Here is a 24,211-nt window from a genome sequence, read left to right on the forward strand (position 1 = left end):
GAGGTGGAGATCGCCAAGAATCCTGGTGATGATCTACAGTATGACCAAATTAGGCTGACAACCCCACTTAAAAATGCAGCAGGGAGTGGAGCTTGGTCCTGGCACAAAGCCATAGTTTGGGAACTAAGGCTGGGAAATGAGTACACCAAAAGACAATGGCCTGTATAAAGACTTATTGCAAATCTTGTATTCTCTGAAAAGAAAAAATGACTCCATAAAAGCTACACTCAAATAAAAAAATAAATTCTTCACAAATTAAAACAACAACCTTCTCACTCCTCGCATTAAGATCTCAAAGAAAGAAATGGAGGGCAAGTGTAAACCTTAACTAATTATGGATTCCCTGAAAAACCAGAACAGACCAAACAGAAAACAGTGACTAAGAGTCAGCAAGAAAGAATCTGAAAAATCAAATAAGGCATTTGACCGATATATATATATATATATACCTAGAAAATTAGTGAAGGAGAGATAATTTAAGAATCATCGGACACCAGGGGCAGCTGAGTGGCTCAGTGGATGGAGAGCCAGGCCTAGAGATGGGAAGTCCTGGGTTCAAATCCTAGCCTCAGATACTTTCTAGTTATGTGGCCTTGGGCAAATGACTTAATTCCAAATGCCTAGCCTGTACGAGCTCTTCTACCTTAGAACTAATATACAGCATTGATTTTAAGATGAAAGCCCATATCTGTAGCTATCACTTCAAGTTAAAAATACAAGTAGCTATAGAAACAGGTCAAGTACTAAAAAACTAAGAGAATCACACAAAATTTAGCAGCCACCACCAGAAAGGAGTAGAGAGCTTAGATACAATAGTCTGAAAGGCAAAAGAGATAGGCATATAACCAGGAATAATTTATCTCTAAAAGTTGAGTATAATCCTATAGGAAAAAAAATGAGCTTTTACTGGAAAAAAGTACTTTCATTCAAGCATTTCTGATGAAACAACCACACCTGAGTGGGAGTTTTGAAGTACAAACACAAGACTAAACAGGTCAATTTATTTGATCAATTGGAAGGAACTGTATGATGATGCAATGTTAACATTCAGGACTTGAATGCCTTCAAAGAGTATTGAGAGAATTTAAGTACCTAAAGAACCAGGTACATCAGTGGACAAATTCTGTCCCTTGGTGAGGAAGGAAACAAATTGAAATCATCCAGAAAAGCCCCAAAGCACAAAGAATAATTAAACTGCCTCCTTTCCCCTAGCTCAGTTTTAGCTTTTAATCATCTCATTACCATCATTCTTTGTTTAATCTATAATGATTTAAACAATTTTGAAGGTACCCTGGAATCAGTAACGAAATCAGCTTTAGTGCGGAATAGGTAGGCTTCCTGTAATTTATTTGAGTAATTTTTAAGCAACAGTTACAAAAGTTTTAAATTTTTTAATACTCTTGATAAGAAAATAAAATTTAAATAAAAATACATTTTTTAAACAATACAACACTTACACAAATGGAAACTACAAGTCTGATAACATATTTCAAATTGGACCATAAGCAAATATTAATTGCTCAGTTAATCAATATGTAAGTAATTTAACATTGGCATCAGTATAGGACAATCATTTGATTCTAGAATGACTTGTACATTTTTAATATCCTGCAACAACAACGCCTGAAGTTTAGTCTGGGTGGGGTTTTTTTTTTTGTTGCCTTAATAGGATGTATTACAGCACGTTAAAAGTATGTTAAAAAGATTCTATTGCAGAAGGGTTTCTGAAAAATGAATTTTAGCTGTCATGAATGGGTCTTTTCTGATAACTGAAACTAGCTTAAAAAAGAAACACAAATAAAAGGAAAATGTTATAAAAACAACAAAGTCTGATTTTTACTTTCATCATTATCACAGTGATTTTTAAAAATTATTTCAGCAAACAAAATATTTCAGTTTGACCAATAAAGTACTAGAGTCAAAAAACTTTGCTTTGGCGTGTTACCTGATTTAAAGGCTACTTAAATTTTCAAAAGAGCTTAAAGTCTATAATTAAGATTTACATTATTTTTGGTTCATTGAAATCAATGAAATAGGTCAGTTGGGGCAAGTGGTTAAAGGAAGAACCAGTACTAATCAGCATATAAGGACACATCCTTCCCATTACCCACCCCTTTCTTCTTGCTTTTTAGGATTCTAGGGTGACCTGGGCTAGAAAGAGGCCAGTTCTAGTCAGGGAAGAGACTCTGAAATCATAAGGGTGTTGCAAGATCTAGGAGTTGAAGACAAGGATGAAGCTAAGGAATATTATGGAGCAATGGCAAGGAGTGTGAAGTCACAAAGAAGTACTCAGGCTTCAAATGTTTGTTCTTTGTGGAGCCAAAACTCAGCCTCCTAATCCTTTTAACTGAGTCAACCTTACAAAGAAAACTTATTTACTTGAATTTTCGATTCTGAGAACGAGTCAAGACCAGGGCATTCCAAACTGGAGGTTTTAGTGACAAGTAGGCAAGATGACAGTGGATGACCAATGAAAACTTTAAAACTCGAATCAGTGTTTTGTTACTAGATAGACATGGTTTTGTTCTCATGATAAATGCTATCTTCTTTATGGACAATGAAACCTGGGTTTGAAAATACAGGAGAGTTTCTCTTGCCTTTAGGAATCACAGAGTAAAACAGCTACTGCTGAGGCCTTAGCTGCAGTTACCTTGACTGGCACAGGACATGGGTAGCTCATTGTTCTTTTAGACAGGAGGAGTTCAAGGACTTGAGAAAAAAGGTAATATATTTAAATCACATGCCAAAATAGATTATGAACTATAGCTTATGTTTGAAAACACCACCACCACCAATACAACATAATCCAGACTTATACTGATAAGTCACAGTTTGAAACAGAAAAACAAAAATACTCCAAGAATGAAGTACCACGTAAGGAGTGTTTCTGCATAAAAAAAACAACAGAGTACCATAGTTTTTAATACTGATGAAGCAACATTTATACCTCCTACCATCTGCAAAGAGGCAACTGGCTTTTACTGCTTCTGTACAATTATAATTTTTAGGGTAAATTATTTAGAGAAAACAAAATTCAGATTTTTGATAGGCAAAACTTGCTAGCTCAAGTTCCACGGAATCAAGCAAATACTAAAGAAACACAAATGCAATACAAACATTTTCATTTAAGAATTGTTTTTCAGAACAAAAAAAACAAAATAAAACAAAACAAAAAACCCTATTGATCATTCAACTGATCATTAGATTATTAGATACAACAAGGTATCTAATGTACAATCTGGGACAGGCCAGATTTGTAAAGTGCTCTGAGTGATTATTTTGGAGTTAAATTCTTTAACATGAGATGAATTGGGCCGATTTATAATGACCCTTCATTTTTTAGGAAGTAAGTGAAGTCAAGTGATCTTTTTAACTGCCATCTTTCTCTGTATCCTTTCATTTTCAGAAAAGATATGTCTTTAGAAGTGATAATACCCTGAATTTTCTATTAAAGAAAAAGGAGTACCTGATATTTTTCTTTTTTAAACACATAGTGGTCTCATCTTATTTCACCTGCCATTACTCATTCCAAATGTAAACAAGATGCACAAATTCCCTGATTTCTCCTACTTGAATCATATTTAAAATTTAAAAGCAAGCATTGGTTTACCTACCAACCTGGCAGTTTCCAGAGTATCTGCTTCAGTCACCTCTGTGACCTGTTATGATCAATAGATTGTCAAAGAAATTGCTTCTTTTTAAAGGAGCTCTGGCCACACTAAATGGAGAGCTCTGAATAGGTTGGTACCATATGTTGGAATTTTCTATTGCAATAAACTGTTGGCAGCATACAGCAGGCACTGGTGGTGAACACAGGTACTTAGACTACAGACAGATGATGAGAAGCTGTCTGCAATGGGAGACTTTAGCCTTCCTTAGAACAGTGGTTCTCAACCTTTCTAATGCCGTGACCCCGCAATATAATTCCTCATGTTGCGGTGACCCCAAACCAAAAAATTATTTTGGTGGTTACTTCAAAACTGTAATTTTGCTACAGTTATGATTCGGAATGTAAATACCTGATATGCATTATGTATTCTCATTGCTACAAATCAAACATAATTTAAACATAGTGATTAATCACAAAAACAATATTTAATTATATGTTGAGAAATATTAATCCAGCAGGAGGCAGCCTGAGCCCTGGGGTGGGAGGTAAGTCCTGCCTGGGGAGGGGGTCTGCAGACGCTGCCTTCTTCTTCCTGTCGTCTCCCTCCAGCTTGAGCTGAGGCTTCACTTTGCTGGGATTACTCGGCTCCGTTATCTGCTCCAGGAGTTATCCGCTCCAGGACTCGCTCTTAACCGCTCCGGAGCCAGCGTCTGGGTGCTCTCTCTGGGTCTCTGTTTGAGTCCGGTCTCCAGGCAACAGGGTAAATCCATCACCCCTCATAGGGGGAGGGCTGCTGATGGGTAACTAATATTAGTACAATGTGCGGGCAACAGGGTCCCCGTTCTTTCCGAGATCTTGCTGTAAAGTAGCACGATTTCTCAGAGGCTAAAGCCATCAGAAATATGTATTTTCCAATGGCTTTAGGTGACCCCTGTGTTTTGGTCATTCGACCCCCACCGAGGTCGCGACCCACAGGTTGAGAACCACTGCATTAGAACTTATTTCCTTAGAAATATTCCTTCCAATTAAAAGTAGATGCAGAAACATGGCTGCAAAGACATTTGATATGAAAGGAACCTTGAATTTGAAAAATTTCTGGCAATACCACACCTCAATGTGGCTAACCAAACAGTTCCATCTAATACATATTAAATACAATGTGAACACAGATAACATTGAAGCCAATGTCCATTCTTAATACTCTGGACAAGTATACATTATGAATAAAAAACTCCAATAAAAATAATAATTCCAGTTTCTTCTGAATTTGTTGATCACATTCTAACTTGATTAGGACACTTTTCCAACAATTGGATTTTCCCTGAAAAAAAGATAAAAAGTAATTTTGTAAATTCTTCAACAACAACAAAAAATAACATTAACCAATTTTGTATCTTATATTTTTGGTAAAATGCAACCCTAAAATGTTATATTTTTGAAAGAAAAATGTGGATATATACTGAAGAATTATTAAATATAATTTTTTCCACAAAATATTTTTTATTCATTTTACTTTCTTCATCATTTTCATTATCATTGAACCTGGGATTTAGAGATCATAGAGTTCCAACCCTTATTTCATAGAAGAGGAGGGTAAATGACAAAGAAATATTAGGCAATGGGCCTGGGACTTGAGCTCAAGTATGATGATTCGGAAGTCAGATTTTTTCCTACTTCAAAATGTCTTTTTGTTCTTATTCATTTTCTGCAATGCCTTGTTCACTACCATCCACTACTTAACATGTAATAATAAACTACATGCATGTTTTACAATCCAAATTTGGGAAAACATGGAGTCTATGTCTGTACCAATATGGTAACTATTATTTCCCTTTTGACATAATTATCACCACTAAATAACATGATCTGTTGTGATCCTGCTAATTAATTAGCTAACAATGAATTTGCATGAAGTATTACAGTGTTATAACAAACTAAACCACAGATGTTAGAGAACTGACTATATGAAACAAGGATATTGTGTTTACAATGTAAATTTTCTCATCATTATCAATTTTTGGTCCATCAAGAATAAGAAAAAAAGTATTGTGGTCTGACTCTGAATGTGTCTCATTCATTCTGGTTGTTAAAATATCATCAGTAAGCCAAGTATTTACATGCCACTTTTCAAAGAGCTTTACAAATAGCTCCCTAAATTCAAACAGTGAGAAGGAAGTCAATCTATGAATTTTTTGCTTACAAAGCAATATTTAGTGTCTAGAAACTTAAAACATCTAGCAATGACCAATTAATTTTCAACTCTGCACACTGCAGATTATCTGGTGAGCCTGCAGACTTTCTTGTCAGGCTGAGTCAAGTCAGGAGGCAGCACATAGCAAGCTCAGCGGAGAAAGAATTTGTATTGTATCAGAATGGCATTATTCAGTGTGAAGATTAAATTTAACTCTCCCCTAATTGTGAAAATGAAATTAATTAACTCTCCCCTGATTGTGAAAATGAAATTGATTAACTCTCTCCTGATTGTGAAGATTAAATTGTAACCCTTGCCCATTTTTTAGATTTAATCACTAAAAGTGTAAACACCCTACTTAAAAGTTGAGTGGGGAGATCTGACCATTTTTAGATTTAATCACCAAATGTGTAAATACCCTAGACACACTTGAGTGGGGGAGGTCTGTGACCCATGTGTGCAACAGTAGGTGAAGAATCAGAATTAAACTAACTGCCCCTGGGCAAAGCTTCAACTCTGATTGATACACGTAAAATTAGGGGAAGCCACAAGAAGTGATGCAAAAGAAAGTGTCTTTAAAAGGGAATTACAACTTCCTGAGTCAGTTCTACTTGGAGTGGAGGCTGAAGAAGAATCTGCTGACTGGATCTGAGACCCTGTTCCTGGTGAGACCATCCTTAGTATCTTCCTTTTGGACTGACATGTGGTGAGTGAAAAGGCTGACTCCTTTTTTGGATATGTTCTGAAAACACTAGCCTCAGGAGAAACCTATCCTCTTGAGAGAAGCTCCCTGTATCCCCAGGTCCTTGGCTACAAGGGCTGAGGCCTCTCAGGTTAAGGACTAAACTGTCCCTGCTTGGGTTGAGCCAGGGGCCAGGAGTAAATGACTTGGTGCTTAGGCTAGATATCTTACCCTATCGTCTCTCTGATTTCCTACATCATTCTTTCTATATTTTGTAAAATAAATTATAAATAAATCTTTTTGGAATAAATTTAATTGCTGGCAATCCTATATTTAACTATAATCCAGTCCAACCTTTTTACATAAATAGCCCCTCCCCCCTTACACTCAGAAAATACAAATAATTTTTGGTTGTCCTTTTTTTTTTTAAGTTGTCCTTCTCTCTCTTACCCTCCATTGGCCAGAAAAACCAGGAGATCATTATGGTATCAAGGGGAAATTCTAAGAAAATTCATACAAGAAAAATACTAACATGATGACCCAAACCCATACCCAGCTGCTTGCTTATTATTTGTAGATATATTTTATCTAGTCAAGTAGAAAACTGACTTTCTAAGGTCTTGCTAATTGTTGGAGTGTGGGGGGAGGTCTATTTTTTTTCTAAGATTTTGATACGTGGCTTAAATTTAACTCGTGAAACAATTACCTAGGGTATTTCCTACAGTCAAGGTCCTGTGTTCAGTACAGAAATCACATCAAAGCTATGCTTTCTCTGGTTTTAGCTCCAGCTCCAAGCGGCCCCTTAGTCTGACTTCAGATGCCTGCCCTTGGGGTCTGGGCCTTGTGGCTGTTCCTGGGCACACACAGCCTCCAGGAGCTTCGACTCTCTTGGTCTGTCTGTCCTGGGCACTGTCTACTCCACTGAAGACCTTTGCATTTACTTGCCTGGGTAGACATCCTCTCCCCTCAATGGGATATGAGCTCTTTGAGGCAAGGGCTGTTTTGTTTCTGTCTTTTATTACCAATTTGGAAGACAAGGTAGCCTGTTAGAGTAGGCCAGCCTCAGCCACAGCGGGACCTGGGCTGATCCCCTCACTTCCTGTGTCTAAGACTCAGAACAGTGGCCAGAAGTCCTGGACCAAGGGGCTGTCCTCACTTGGAGCTCTCTAGACCGATGCTGCGCACACATATGCAGTGGTCCAAGATCCATCACCAGTGTACAGGGGGAAAAGGATGCTGGAGAGCTAGTGATGTGTGCAGACAGACATACGTATCAATCCATAAAGTGTCTGTAGAGACAGCACTGCCCACAGAACCTCTCTGTGGAGCAGCTTTGGCCATAATGTACTCACTGTTGATGCTCTGGGGGCTCCGCTCCAATCTTCCCTCCTTTGCGAGGCCCTCCCATGCCATGTGTGGTGTGGGGGCCCCCCGTCTGTGATGTGGCAGACAGCCGCTTGGGGAAGCTGCATGTGGCTCCCTTGCCCATGGATGCTTGGCTGGGAGACCTCAGAGAGCATCAAGGGGAGCACTTTACCCATCATATCATGGAACTCGGGCATTAGGACATCCATGATACACACATGTACCTGCACACACAAACACATGATAGTGGCAAAGAATACTCACTCACTACCATATTTGGCACTTGTAGATCTCTTCTTTCTATACTTTTCATGAGGTTCATTTAGTTTCTCAAGGATGACTTTAATTTGCTGGAGTGTTTTAAAAGTCATTACAGAGTCCTCAATGGTAAGATAGGAATAGTCGTCTGGCTCTGTCCGTGGTCCTTGGTAAACTGCTATACTCCCACAAGCCTCTACAAAGGGGAAGAAAAATCTGATTTTAGGAAATTATCCTAATAGGGGCAGGCGAGGGAGTACAAGAAGTCATCTAAAATTCTTAAAATCATGGAATTTAATTAACTAGAATGTCAATAAGGATTATCCAAGTTATTAAAAAACTAATTTTTGTTCAGTGACTATTCATGAAAAAAAAAATAGTACTGTGGAATTTGCTAATTTTCCATATGAGTAATGAATGATCTGGTTCATCTCTCAAATGATTTTTGCAGTATATTTTTGCCAGTACAGACACTGCCAAAACATACCTTTAGTTCCTATTTTCTGAGACCCACAGTTTCACCATAATAAAAAAAGATTTCCTGCTATTTGTCCCAAGCTTAAGACAAAGCAAACCCCAAACTAGATAAAATTTAACTAAACCTCTTTAAATATATATATGCCAAGAATGAATTTCCATGACAATGGGGTATTTTGCAGGGCTCCTATATTAAAGTACTATCTTCTGAAATATTTATAAGCCACATCAGCAATAGCATCTATTAGCTCTATATAAGCTTTAGCCATTTAAATGACAATTCCCAGTTGGTTTTCCAGTCTCATTTAAAAAACAAGAACAAACTCTCAACACTTAATTGATAGAGCCTTCCAACTAGTATTTATTGGGTTTCCTTTGTCCCCTACTTTTTTTTCCCCTTGCTAGGCTTTTCTCCTTCAAGAAAAATAGATGATTTTCCTGCACAGTCTAATATAAAACACTATAATTACTGTATAGCAAAAACATAACTAAGACAAATTGAGATTTGAATTTTTGTTTAAAGTATATAAAAAATACACTATCATTCAGTATTGTAGTATTTGTATCAATACTTACAGAAGAAAGAATTGTAACCAGATGCATAATGTAACTTAGATGAAGGCATATATGGTTAAGATCTTTTTTATTGTTCTCTTGTGTGCTTTCACTAATTTCTCCTGTTCCTTCCTTAATTTTATGTCCAAGAACTGTCAGCTTTACAGGCTGAAAAGAAGATTAGTCTGACTGGTGCCACATATGAGAGACCCACTTCTTATTTTCTTTGTAAAAGGCTTTATTACAGTATCATCTTCAAACAAACAAACCAGCAAAACCACTACCATCTTGCTAATATGGTCATTCACTGATTTACAAATCTGCTTATGTTATAACTGGACATATATTCTTTGGTTACCTGGGTAGTCTCTAACTTCATAATAATCCAATGTACACACTTTTGATAGTATGGAAAGTAATATTTAACAATAAAATAAAACACACTTATAGTTTTAAAGAAAAGCCTGCAGATTGCTGGATTACATTGGTCCTCTCACAGTTCTGTTTTACCCAAAAGATGTGTAGGAAATGGGGGTAGAGTGGGGGTGGAGGAGAACAGGGACTAATATTGATGTTTTCCTTTTCTCATTTCAGAAATGCTATCTTTAGATAAAACTTAAATTTACCTTCCATTTTCTGCAGTTTAGGCATACAAAGGGTAAAAAGAGAATAAATTCTTTCTGTTTCTCTGTCTTCATCAATATCTATTTGGATGTCTGCAGGAACACCTCTATGAATAAAAAATAGAATTAATATGCTAACATTGTAACTTGTTCTTCCAAAAATCTTTCCTAGTGTATTACAGAATTCCAATGAGATTAGTCTAAAGAGACTGATAAGAATGCAAAGGGAACATTATTTAAATCATAAACAAAAGAGGTAAGCATGCCTTTGTCCTAAAAAATAGTGCTCAGAATTTTAAAGTGCCCAATACCTAGAGGCTGTAGAGGGAAGCTAATGATGTGACAGTGGGCCAAGTCAGCCTTGAAACCAAAGAAGAACCTGAGTTTGGCTCTATGGCTCTGGGAAGTCATTTAACCCTTGAATGTTCTAGAAAATGCTAGAAGGCTTATATTTCAGAAAAGGTGCTGGCTTATGTTGGTTGAAGAAGTTTCCTTACCCAGAAGTTCCTAATCCTAATGGAATCAGGTCTGATTCCCATCACTTTGTTATTGTTCAGCAACTCTGGTTTTTTTTTTTGTTTGTTTTTTAAATCCTCACCTTCCTTCTTGGAGTCAATACTGTGTATTGGCTCCAAGGCAGAAGAGTGGTAAGGGTAGGCAATGGGGGTCAAGTGACTTGCCCAGGGTCACACAGCTGGGAAGGGTCTGAGGCCAGATTTGAATCTAGGCCCTCCTGTCTCTAGGCCTGACTCTCAATCCACTGAGCCACCCAGCTGTCCCCTTCAGCAACTCTTTGTGACCCCACCTGGTGTTTTCTTGGCAAAGATGCTGGATGAGCTTGTCATTTCCTTCTCTAGCTCATTTTACAGTAGAGGAACTGAAGCAAACAGAGTTAAGTGATTTGCCTATGGTCACATAGGTAGCAAGTTTCTAAGGTCAGATTTGAACTCAGGAAGATGTCTTTCTGACTCCAGGTCTAGAACTCTGTTCACTGTGCCACCTCACTGGCAGCAAAAAGAGAAGGAAAGAAAGTACAAAACTTGGGTTGGATGAGACAATAAAAAAAGGAAAACAGAGGATGCATAACTGCTCAATTCCCATTGTATTTCTGTTTCTTTTTACAAAGGAGAATGATCTTTATACTGGAAATAACAAAAAATAAAAAGACAAAGAGGAACTGATTTCCAGAGAAGGACATGGTAAGAAAGCTACAAATGACCTTTTAGGGCCTTGAAAGAACTAGCAGAGAAGATCCCCAAGTCACTGCCAATATTTGGAAAATCAAAGGACATGAGAGAAGGACTATAAGCCCTTAAAGGATCAATACTGCCTAGATTTGCAAAGAAGAGAAAAATACAGAATTTGCCAGAGAATTTGTAGATGGCCAGGAAAATTTGAGTAAGAATTATTAAAGAAATGGCTGGTAAATATGTAGAGAATGAAGCTATAATTACAAGGAGTCAACATGCCTTCAATAAAATCGGACGATTCCAGGTAATGATGAAGAGAAAGTGTTGGCTGTAGAGTCAGATGTGAATTTTCATCCTACCTCAGACATTTTCTAGCTTTCTAACCCTACCCTGGATTCCTTACCTATAAAACAGGGAAAATAACAGCACTGATCTCACAGGTGTTGTGAGGTTCAGATAAAAATCTGTGTGTATGGATTTCTATGTGTGTGCATGTAAGATAATCATGACAATGACAAAAACAACAATAACATTTGAATGACACTTGCTATGTGTCAGGGATCATACTAAGCCCTATACAATTATTACCTCATTCGATTCTTAGAACAACCTTGGGAGGGAGGTACTGTTATCACCCCATCCCCCATTTTATAGAGAAGGACCCTGAGGTAGACAGAAGTGAAATGACTTGTTCAGGGTCAGAGGGCTAGGAAGTGTTCAAGACATGGATTCGGGTCTTTCTGATTGTAGGACTGGTGTTCTATCCACTGCGTCTACGCTCCCCTGGCTACCCTGTGCATAAACACACACATATACATGTATATTATATCATGTTTTGCAAACTATAAACCATTGTATACGTGTCCATTACTATTACTATTTCCTTTTTTTGACAGGATCATTAAACAAGTGGATGAGAGAATAACAGACGGAGATGATAAGCTTTTACTCAAACTTTTGATGTTCTTGTAGAGAAGATGGGGAAGTAAGGATCACATCCCTACTTGACATGACAATACAACCAATCAAACAGGTTCAGAACTGGTCGGATGGTTGGAGCATTCTTCAGTGGTCAGTGTGTCAGGAGTTCATCAGCTGATCATTCCAGGGATTGATGCTTGGCTCTAGGCTATTTACAATGTGGATTTGGAAAAAGGCATTCAAATTTGTTGATGATATAAAGCTAAGAAAGAAGGCTAATATAGTGGATAAAAGAGTCAAGACCCAAAAGGATTTAGGCTAGAACGATGGGCTGAGTTTAATAAGATATTTAACAAGTACAAATGCAGTTTTATGTTTGGGTTCAAAAAATCAACTTCCTAGTAAAAAAATGATGAAAGTAAAAGTAGAAAGCAACTGTTTGCTCTCAGAAGAGGTGGGGGTGTTGGTGGACTGCAAGCTAATGGGATCTTGGACTACATGAAGAGTAGCACTATTAATACGAATAGGGAGGTGATAGACACCCTGTCTTCTGCCTTCATTAGACTTCATTTGAAGTATTGTATTTTCTGAATGGCTCAATTTAAGGACAATAAATAATAGTTATCTGGACTAGGCTAACCAGGATGGGTAAAGGATGCCTTAAAATCTTGACATACATAGAAGAAACAGGATATCATTAGCCTTGAAAAAAAAGGACTCATGGAAGATGTGATAGTTGTGTTCATATATTTAAAGGGCTTTTGTGGAGGACAGATTTCATTTGTTCTGTATGGCCCCAGAGGACAGAATCAGAAGCAATCAGTGAAAGGAGGAGGAGGGTCCATTTATGTTTGATGCAGGAAAAATACTTCCTAATAATGAGAATCGTCCCGATGTGGAATAGATTGCCTAGAGACGTAGTGGTTATTCCTCTCTTTGGATGTCTTCAAGTAGAAGCAGGATGACTATTCCTTGAGTGTATTAAGAGTGAAGTTTGGTGCAGAGGTGGCATTAAATAAAAAATAAAAAGGTGTCAAAAACTCAAGGTGCAACATTACCCAGTGAATGCTGTTGAGCCAGATTAAAATGTAATTGGAAAATTAATCTAACAAAACTAACAAGATGACAGAATATAGATTTTATGTGAATATGTAGTTTTCTTTTTTTTTTTAAACCCTTACCTTCCGTCTTGGAGTCAACACTGTGTATTGGCTCCAAGGCAGAAGAGTGGTAAGGGCTAGGCAATGGGGGTCAAGTGACTTGCCCAGGGTCACACAGCTAGGAAGTGGCTGAGGCCAGATTTGAACCTAGGACCTCCCATCTCTAGGCCTGGCTCTCAATCCACTGAGCTACCCAGCTGTCCCTGAATATGTAGTTTTCTGAAGCCAATATGTAACCCAAAGGGGTCCATTGGTATACTTTAGAGGCTCCATTTTGATTTGGGTTTTGTGCCACTGGATTTGATGACTATAAGCCCCTTCTAATTCTTGATCTTATTTGGGGGAGTAAAAGTACAATCTTTGAACTTTTTAGAACTGGAAGGGATCTCAAAGTCCACCCAGACAATCCAAACCCTTCTTTTATCAATAATGATGGCTGAACAACAACACTGAAAAGATTTCAGAAGTCTGAACTTCCAAATGACCAGCCATGATTCTCCTAGACTAAGAAAGCAGCGTATCCCAGAACTCCTGACGGAGAGGGCATGGACGAACTCTAGGTATAGATGGGCACCTGCTTTTTAGATGTGGTCAATCACTAGACATTACAATGGTCCACTCAGACCTAAATGCTTCTACTTCTTATAAATTAAGGAAGAGTTCATGAGGGCCAGTTTCCTCCAATAGACTCAAACGCCATCTCTTAAAAGGGAAAGTGACTTACGCAGTGCACGGAGTACAGCCTGCCGTGTGCTCACTAGTAGCTTTACAACAAAGCCAGTTCCCATTGAGGTATGCTGAGGGATGATAAGCACTCAGTCGCCTCTGGTTGCAGCGGCTCACCCTGCACAGTACTTCGATCCACTCACTTGCCTCAACACAGTTGTTTGCCTGGACATAAAGAGGTTTCTCTGTGTGTGGTTTTTCCATATGTATCACTTGAAACATCTGTGTAAGAATTTAAAAAAGAAATGTTCAACACTAACATTTTTAAAATCTGCATTATTCCATTAAAAAAACAAAGACTCAGACTCTATTATTTTTCATTAGACTCTACTGCTCTCTCATGAGCTCAATATATACAACATCATTTGTTTATCCACCAAACATTTATTGTGTACATATTATGTACAAAGCACTGAATTAGGCACTTGAGGAAGTTGCCAAACTAAGAAATAAATCGATTACTTAAAGAAGCTTAGGACCTAAGAGGAAACAGGGGGTGTACACTAAAAACTACAATATTAAACAAACAGCAGTATGGACCAACGGCAGGGAAAGTCTTTATGGAGGAGGCGGTATTTTGTTTGAGTCTTAAAACAACGGATAAACTCCTTCTAGTCAAAGGAATAGAGGAGTACTAAAGTACAACTACTGAAGTACGTGGTGTTACAAAGAGAAAACTAAAATACAATTTTTTTTAAACCCTTACCTTCCATATTGGTTCCAAGGCAGAAGAGTGGTAAGGGCTTGGCAATGGAAGTTAAGTGACTTGCCCAGGGTCACACAGCTGGAAAGTGTCTGAGGCCAGATTTGAACCTAGGATCTCCTGTCTCTAGGTCTGGCTCTCAATCCACTGAGCTATCCAGCTGACCATTAAAATATAATTTTTAAGAACCCAGAGCAAAGGTTCTTAACTTTTTTTGTGTCATGGACCACAGTCATATTTTAAATGCACTAAGATTACAAAGGAAACATAATATCCAAATACAGTTATTAAAATGTATATATAAGAAATCATGGACCCTAGTTTAGGAAGAATTGTCTAAAGTTTAGGGAATTCTCAAACTGAAAGATTGGCAAGTACTGGTTTTTAAAGTAAACTTCCTTGATTATTTGGGAATATTAATTTAGAAGCCTATTAAGAAGCCCATTAAAAAACAGTAAGAACAAAATTTATTTACCCATAATTTTGTAAAATATTAACATAAATCTTAGCTGTTATTTCTCATAGGGTTCTTCATGATAGAAAATATTGCCTTTAGTATTTTTAAAGATTTTTATTGGCTATTATCAATAAAGCTGAGTCAATAACCTCAAAAATCATAAATTAAATTCTTTTCTCTACTTCTTGCTTTGAGGTCACTCTTTGCCACCACTCATCCATTTTCCATTAGACTAATGCTGAGCCCTGATACAAAATTTCCTTTGAATCAAAGAACAATCACAATATGTCATTTAAAAAGAATTCAATTTCATTTTATTTTTAATTCCAAATTCCCTCTTTCCCACTTCTTCCACCCCCTGAAAAGGCAAGAAAAACAAAACCCATTATCTACCATGTATAATCAAGCAAAACAAATTCCTGAATTAATAACTAGGTCCACAAAAAGAAAGAATATATATACTTCAATCTGTACTCTGGACTCACTGGCTTTCTATCTGAAGTTGTATAGGATGTTTTGTCACTGGAACTGTGTTTGGTCAGTGTATTGATCAGTCCCCAAGTCATACAGTTCAATATTATTATACTGTTTCATTAGTTCTGCTCACTTAGTTAATACAAGTCTTCCCAGATTACTTTGAAAATATCCTCTACATCATTTCTTATAGAACAATATTTCTCTAACTATTTGGATCTGTATTTGTGTAAGGATTGTTGTGTTATTATGTTCATCTAGTTGTTATTCTGTGCGGCTTGGCAAGTAGACTCCGAAGTATTTTGTATTGTATTCCTGTTGGATTTTGTTGGTACTGTCCAGAAATGCTGATGATTTGTGTGGTTTCATATCCTACAACTGAAGCTGTTAATGGTTCCAGTTATTTTCTAAGCTGACTCTTCTGGGGTTCTCTAAGTAAACCATAGGGTCATTTGCAAAAATTGATAATTTTCTTTCCTCTTTCCCCATGCTTACTATTTTGTTGGGTCTTATTTCTATAACTATCATTTCTAGGAAAATACTGAAAAGTAATGATGACAATGGTCATCTTATTGGAAAGATCCCTGCTTAACCCTTTTAGGTACTATTTATCATTTTAAGAAAATGTTCATTCCTATGTTTTCTAGTTTTTTTTTTTTAAGAACAGGAGTTGTAACTTATAAAAAGTATTTTTGGCATCTATTTTTTTGTTAATATGATCAATTATATTTATAGTTTTCCTAATATTGAGCCAGTTCTGCATTCCTGGTATAAATCCAGTCCCATCATAATGCAAGATCTTTATAATATGTTACTATAGTCTCTTTGCTAATATTTTACTAAAATTTTTTTTAACAACATTCCATTACATATATTGGGCTATAGTTCTCTTTCTCTGTAGCCACACCATTTAAACAACTACTAATCTCAATCTAGGAAATGGCAGAGGTAGTTTATCATTATTATTAGTTATAATTTTTAAACTTTAACACTAATTATATATATTTCTGTGACCTTTGTATTTCCTCCTCCCCTGCCACCTCATTTTGATAACCTTATTATCAATCTTATCTCTCTGTAACTCTTCCCTCCCCCCAAAATTTGAAAGCAAAATGAAAATTCTAGTTATTAAATATTTATGGTCAAGTAAGAAAAAACCCAACACTCATCATATTGAAAAATATATGCTTCATTCTGCATTTTGAGTTCATCATCTCAATGCCAGATTTGGGCAGCATGTTTTCTCAGTAGTCCTAGGAATCATAGTTGGGCATTGCACAAATCAGCATTCTTAAATCTTTCTTGGCTGTTTATTTCCCTTTTATTCTTTTTTTATGTTGTGGTTACTACTAGTTATTAGTATGTCTAGCTCTTTATCAAACAACAATGATGATAACAGACATCCTTGTTTTTACCCCTGATTTTAGTGGAAGGCCTCTAGTTTATGCCCATTATAGATATAATATGGCTCTGAGTTAAGATAGATACAATTTACCATACTAAGACAAGGTCCATTTATTACTGTACTTTTTTTTTTAGTTTTAACTGAAATAGGGAGAGGGATTAGTTTAACAAAAGTCTTTTTTGCATTTAGTTATAATCATGAATTTATTCTTATTAATATGTGGTTTATTGTGTTTATAACATTCCTTAACACTGAACCAATCCAGTTATAAATACCATCTGGTCACAGTGTATAATCTTTCTAATATGTTGATGTAGGTTCTTTGCTAATATTTTATTTTAAAATTTTGCATCAGTATTCATTAAGGACACCATTCTGTTCTCCCTGATTTACTAATCATGATCATATTTCTACTACAGAAATAATTTGGGAGGATCCTTTCTTGTTTTACTTTTGCAAACAGTTCATGTGATATTGGAATTAATTTTTTATATAATTTGTGTATAAATCTTGGTTCTGGGATTTTTCTCTGGGGGTTCACTTATTGCTTAATTTCTTTTTCTGAGAATGGATTATTTAAATTTTCTCAATTTTTTTCTCTAGGGATATTTTTCACCATCTAGCTTTGCTTCCTGAATTAAAACTTTCCAGCAGGGGCAAGCTCTGCACAATTCTACAAGAAATAGAGGGTCCTGTTTGGTTCTGCTATCTCCTTTACCTTCTCTTTTTAGCAAACCAAACAATACTTTGTGTGCTTATAGAAATTACTTGTCCAACTAGCTCAGTTGTGCTGACTATAAGATAGTTATAATAATACTATATCTGCCTTCAGGCAGTAGTTTATGTAGGCATTTTTAATGAATGCTAAACGTTATTGAAAGGATATTAGAAGAGAGATCATAGTTAAGGTTAAGGAATTCAGGTTCAGAAAGATGATTTTTAGTAGAAAGGATCTGGAAGATTCCCTGAAATAGCTAGCTCCAGGGCTTGGCCTGGAAAGATGAAGTTGTAAACAGGTAAATATGGTGTTACAAAATGGCAAGACCATCAAGGACAAGACCATTGAAGACAAAGACCATCAAACTGGCTGGTATATAGACTGTGAGAAAGGGAGTAGTGTGAAAAAAGACTGAAAGAGTAGTTTGGCCCTTCTCCATAACAGGTAAACTATTCTGTGTTCTCTTAATTTATTTACAGTATCACCTTTTATTTCTAGAGCAAGCATAAAGAAAGAGTAATCAAGAGTCAAAAATTTCAAAAGGGTCAGGGAGAATTTGGGAAAATGTGACTGGTTCTGGCTATTAGAACATAAGTGACCTGGGAAATAGTAGTTTTCTATGAGAACATAAGCTCCTTAAGCTTAAGAGCAGGGATTATTGAATTTTTGTCTAGCAACTTGTTTTTTAATAATACTTATTTACAAATATTTGAAATCAGTTCATTTGCAAAGTTCCAGTTTGAGACTGGTGCTCACTCTATACACATATGTACACATGCATGCATGTGCTTTGTCTGCTGATGACCATCAACAGAAGTTGTTATTAGGTGATGTATTTTGCTGTGGCAACTCTAGAAAGGACCTTACATATCCTCTATATCCAAGTCAACATAATATTTTGATATATGATGGCATCAATATGATAGTAGGCACAGGGAACAATAGAGAAAAATATATTGGAAAATATGATGTGGGAAGGGAAAGGGGCAAAAAAAACTTTTTCTGAGAAGAGTTGAAAGGCATAAAACAAGGCAATCATCACATAAAATCACAAAAAGTCAAATTGGCTACAATTTAACTGACAGGAAATGACTAGTTACTGTTGTGGTCATTTCAGAATCAGTTGTTAGGATATAGTCAGAGATCCATCTAATTAGAGAAAAAGAAAATTAACATTAAATTAAAAAAAAAGAGTAATGATGAAAAGACAGATCCAAACTAAATCACTTAAATATGATGATGACACTGAAAAGTGGGAAATGATTCAAGGGGGACATTAATTGCCACAATTTAAGAGATAAGGGTATCTAAGCTAATGGTTTGCCATAAAAGGGTTAAGAAAAAGGCTAGAAATGATGTTAACTGACATATATGTTTCTTGGACAGATAGAAGGTCAAGATAACCAAAGGTAAAATCAACACTACTGAGTCTATATTAATGTATAAAATATTATCAGGAATAGGAAGAAAGAAGTATATAGGCAGTCTGGCCTCACAAAAATCCTGACATGGAAGGAGGAAAGACAGTCTGCCAAAAGCTTGGCATAAGACCCAACTAAGCCAGATTGCCCTGACCACATTTATAGAGGAACCCAGAAGGACCAATAGAGATGTGAAAGTGAAGAGAGTTCTCAGCACTTCTCTGGTTCTCTAGTCTCTTCTGATAATGGAACAACTGCCATTTGGATGGTAATATCTGTATCTATTGTATGAGGAAGTAAAAATTGTATTTGAGTTAATGAAATTGGGAAAATGGCCAGGTTTGACAAAATAGAAAGAGGAAATGCAAGCTAGAGGTGACAGTCTTAAAGGCACCCAATGTCAGTAATTACTGACATATGTGATTATTTTCTCAGCTCCACAAATCTATTCATGCATCTATTTTAGACACCATCAGTCTTCAATTGATCTAGCTGCCTCTGCTACATGACTTACTCCAGCACGGATCAAGAACTTGAGTAAGAATGGAAGTGAGGGTAACTCAATATTAAGTACCAGCAAAACCTAAATGACAAGAGAGAGGACTGGAGAGGAGAGATATATTTAAATGGAGAAGACATCAGTTTAAATAGTTAACCCTAATCTCAAGTCTGAGAAAGGGAAAGCTGGCTAAGGAGAACAGGGAGGAATCAAAGAACTCTTCTGAGTGGCTGAAACAAGCCAACCAGATAGGAGAAGAAGCAGGAAAGAGTAATGAAATGAAGACCTAGAGAGAAGAAAGCATTAAGGGGAAGTGGGTAATCAATAGTGTCAAAGGCTGTAGAGATCAAGGATGAGGAGCAAGAAAAGGTCATTGACTTGGTAACTACAACAGTGGTAACTTTGAACAGAGCAGTTTCAGTTGAATGATGAGGTTGGAAACCAAACTGCTGAGATATGACAGTGAGAAGAAAAGAAGTAGAAAAGAAGTCTCTACCAATGGTAGAGACTCCTTTCCCAGAGAGATAACAGGATGCTAGTAGGGATGGATGATCAAAGAGGGTGGGGTGGTGGTGGGGAATTGAGGGAAAGAGGGTTTGAAAGTTGGTGAGATCTGACTATCTAGGCAGCAGGAAAGCAGCCAGCAGACAGAGAAAACCTGAAGATAGTGAGACCATGGGGAAAAACAAGGGGGCCAGTATGCTTGTAAAAAGAATGGATGCAATGGGATCATTTGTACATGTAGAAGGTTTAATCATGGCTAGGAGAATGGTCACCTTCTTATGTGACAGGCTGAAGGAAGAAGTAGTAGCATGTGGGTGATGTGAGATGAGGAGGGGGTAAAAATAAACTCTTGAGGAAAGGCCTCAATTCTCTGAGAAGGGAGGAGGGAGTGAGAGCCATAAGAGATGTGAGGAAGGATGAATTGCTGCCTGGCCATGGAAGACCTATTCATCACTCTGGCCATTTTCTCCAGTTTTTTTCAACAGAAAGTCTTCACTTGCTATGGGAGTAGTCCAAGACTGAGGTTTAGTGGGGCAAGACTGGCTATTGGATAAGGATAAAAGGGACTGGACAAGAAAAGCATCACGTTGAACACATTCCCTAAGAAGTCAAGATGAAGAAGTGATGTGAATGTAGCTAGTGCAGGCATGATGGTCTAGGAAAGAGAGAATGAAAGTTACAGTGAGGACAAACAAAAGGCTTAGGGGATGTTAGGGGGGAAATGGAAGGACAAAAGGTTATTAGATTAAGGAATTACAAGAGTTCATGAATATGGAAGTAGCTGAGAAGAGGCAGAGGAGGAAGTCATGGGAAATGAGTAGTTGACAAACTGAGGGGTTGAAGTATTTGACAGTGTATTGTGTATGTTAAAGCCTTCTAGTAAGAGGGAAGGAGGTGGGGAAAAGAGAAAGACTGAGTTAGTTCCTTAACTCACTGAGAAAGGAGACTATCATGGAAGTCAACAGATAACTGCAGCCAGAATTTTCAATGGGTGATAAAGGGTGAATGCACCTTAAAGGAAGAGAGGTTTCTGGGTGATAAAGGTAGAGTCTGGGAATGGCAGTGGGTTCAGAAGAAGTAAAATAGACCTGCTGGAAAGTATAGGAAATAATGTTTAGAAAGGAGAATCCTCAAATTCAAGATCAAGGAGATGGCACAGTTTGGAAGTAATGCTAAGGTCTAAGGTAATGACTATGTTTATGAGTGTCTATGGAAGAAAAACAAAAATAGAGATTCATGGGAATTAAGACTAATCAATTGGGAGACTAAAGAAGACATCAGTGTATCCTCAGAAGACATCAATGTGTCCTCAGAAACCATCTCCTCCAGGAAGATTCTTAACTTTTCTTATGTTGTGGATCTCTTCTCAAAATGTTTTAAAAGCACAAAATAAAACGAATAGAATTTCAAAGGAAACCAAAAAGTAAGTTCATGGACTCTAAGAAATCCTGACCTACTCCAACATTTTGCAGATAAGGGAACTGAGGCCTACAAAAGCTTTATGATTTTCCTAAACTTACATGGATAAGAAATAGTGGAGTTGGCACTTGAAATTCAGGTCCTTGGACTACAATCAAGCACCCTTTCCACTCTACTATAATCAGTATACAGAGTACATCATACACACCATGGATTCATTGAAGATGCAACATTTTAGCAAGTCTAACAATCTACTTTCTAGAAAATTTCAATACCAAAGGGCCCATTTAATGAAAAGTAAATAGAGTTGCATGTATAACTTACATTTTTCTTATTAAAAGAGCTCTCTTCCAGTTTTTCCACAGCAAGAATGTTTCTGACTGGAATGGTATAAATTGCATCTTTGCCTAAAAATTGAAATGAATATATAAATGAATTGAAATGATCTTGAAAAACAAAAATGAGAAATATCATGAATAGAAAGTAGATGAAACAACGAACACCATTTGTTACATATTCTTTTCTGCTTCAGGTTTTACCAATATGTACCTTTCCTTGGTTTTAGTTGGAATCTATATTCACAAGGAGTGCCAAAAGTTTATTTCGATATAAGTCAGAGTTGTTTTAGAAATGTGCATTTTACATTTAGGTGTAAGAGAGGCCGAGAGGTAGGAGAGGGGGAGAGAGGAAAAAGGAGAGGGAGAGAGAGTATATGTGTACATATTTACATACAAACATGTACATATATAGTCCAACTCTGATATCTCATCATGTATAGAGGTGATCTTGGGTTCTTGAAGGCTACATCAATATAGTACAAATTTGGTGGCCTGCCTACCATGTTGGAAAGGCTGCAAGTATGAGCTGAATGAGTTTGTGTGTCTTGTCAGCTGAGGACCAACATAAACAACACATCACTGAGGAAGTCTTAAAAGACAAAGAAAACAAAATCAATTAAGATATATCAACTCTAACCATATATTACTTAAAAAGCAGCAGCAATAAAATCTGAAAAGGGAAAAAAACGCAGAAAGAAAGAAGTAAACAGGTATCTTAAAAACTAGTCTTTATCAGGTTAATATGCACTAAAAACAAACAATTCCAAATTGTAAATGGAGTTTATAATAAGATCATTTTAAAACTGGGTTTGCATATTTGAATTTGGTTTTGTTGATGGTTATTAGGTATCAAATTTATTTTTGTAAATGACCCATTTTTAAGTGGTCCGAGGTATACAAAGTGTTCAGTGAGATTTTTAAATAACAAATTTTAAAAATTCCATTTTAAAAGCACCACCTCTTATTCTTAAGCAGGCCAGCAGAACTTTATTTGCACTAGACACATGACAGACCTATAAACAATTTAAAAAAAAAGAAAGTAAAACCCATCACAATACCCCACAATACAAAGTAATAAGCACAACTACCTGGTTGCTTGTGGTAGGTAAGTTCTCTGCTTGTCAGGCAGAACCATCGTTTCTTAAAGTTTTTTTTCCCAATCCGATTTCTTCCTTGAGCTCTTTTATACATTTCACTATTAAAACAAGGCAGATATGCATTTAGGTCCATAGACTCACATAGGTAGCCTAATATATAGAATATTGTCCCTTACATTTTAAGTAACTTGAACAGCTGTATATCTAATGATTTTGGAAGATTATTTGCACCCTATCTCAAATAAATTGAATTTTACACTTGAACACTATGGAATAAGATCTGTATTATTTTAGTTCTTAGTCTTAGGTTACAAAGTATGAAAGAGTTGGCTAACTGCGTCTGGGATTAAAGGCAATTGCAGATTATTTAGTAAAAATGTCAAATACTACCACCATCACCTAATATTTTCTCAGTTATTTTAACTTTTTAAAAGTCAGTGATGTAGACAGGAAATGTTTTATTGATATAGACAGAGAATTATGTGAATTTAAATTAATATAGCTGGTCAGTGGCAGAGTTGGGATTAAATCTCCATAGACTTCTGGGTCCTGCCAGCTTAATATTTTACACTAATACACGATATTTAATGTTTGTTCTGTAAAATATATATAATTTGATTATATTACCCTTCTTTTAGATGTACTGGCTCACTCATACCACTGGGCTCTTTACTTTCAGTAGATGAAATTTCTTCTAAGAACTAAGTAAAGAGAAAAAAGAGTTTACATAAAAGCACTGATATAATGAAAGTCATTGCAAAAAGAAGTATGAATGTTCTTCAAATTCAATGTATAATACTTAAAAACTTAATTGCTATAAGGGTAAAGCTTCTAGTTAAAAGAAGTTTAATAAACAAAAATTATATAGCACAAAGGTCCCCAACTTATTGACTCTAAAATTTAATGTTTATGGAAAAACACATCCTGAACCGTGGCAAGAAGGGAGTATAGTGATTTAGGTCGATAGGTTCCATAGCTGTAGTTTTGTCCTTCATTTTCTTGGAAGACCAATATTTTCCTAAGTGATGGCCTAACTTGCACATGAACTGGATTTAAGTGAGGCAGAACTGCATAAAGTGGTCAGCCTTACTACCCTCTTTTCCAGTCATTCAAATCCAGCGTCAAGACAAAAGTCAGGATGAGTGGTGAATGCCCTGGGATACAGTGGACGACCTTGGCACACTTTGATGTCTGACCAAGCTCCGGGCACTTCACAGTGCCTGCTTCAGCCACCTTCATGGCTGTTGGAACACAATGTTCTCATCCACCTGTTATACCAGGGGAAGTCTTCACATGCTTAGGGTATAACGCTTCTAATTCACTGATGGGTTTGTGGCCTATTGATTGCCCTCAATTTGGTTCAGCCCATCTGTTGAGATGGTTTAACAGGGTGTGGCCACTGCACATAAACTGTAGGT

The 24,211-nt window shown here is 36.7% G+C and overlaps 1 protein-coding gene across 3 annotated transcripts in view; it reads right to left on the reverse strand.

Moving 5' to 3' along the window:
* Positions 1 to 1,330: 1,330 nt before the first annotated feature.
* RASA2 (RAS p21 protein activator 2) overlaps positions 1,331 to 24,211 on the reverse strand; it is a 154,794-nt gene continuing 131,913 nt past the window's right edge. For 2 of the 3 annotated variants that reach the window (XM_056807533.1, XM_007502112.3), the window contains 7 exons: positions 23,421 to 23,494; positions 22,782 to 22,891; positions 21,683 to 21,765; positions 13,757 to 13,980; positions 9,765 to 9,868; positions 8,113 to 8,302; positions 1,331 to 4,931 (listed from right to left, as the gene is read on the reverse strand). In XM_056807533.1, the coding sequence (XP_056663511.1) occupies positions 4,901 to 4,931; positions 8,113 to 8,302; positions 9,765 to 9,868; positions 13,757 to 13,980; positions 21,683 to 21,765; positions 22,782 to 22,891; positions 23,421 to 23,494 (816 nt within the window). In that variant the 3' untranslated portion in view covers positions 1,331 to 4,900. The remainder of the gene's footprint in view (positions 4,932 to 8,112; positions 8,303 to 9,764; positions 9,869 to 13,756; positions 13,981 to 21,682; positions 21,766 to 22,781; positions 22,892 to 23,420; positions 23,495 to 24,211) is intronic. The other variant, XM_007502113.3, reaches the window with a different exon arrangement.

Source organism: Monodelphis domestica, chromosome 8 (genome assembly GCF_027887165.1).
Source record: "Monodelphis domestica isolate mMonDom1 chromosome 8, mMonDom1.pri, whole genome shotgun sequence".
In the NCBI taxonomy this organism is placed as follows: domain Eukaryota; kingdom Metazoa; phylum Chordata; class Mammalia; order Didelphimorphia; family Didelphidae; genus Monodelphis; species Monodelphis domestica.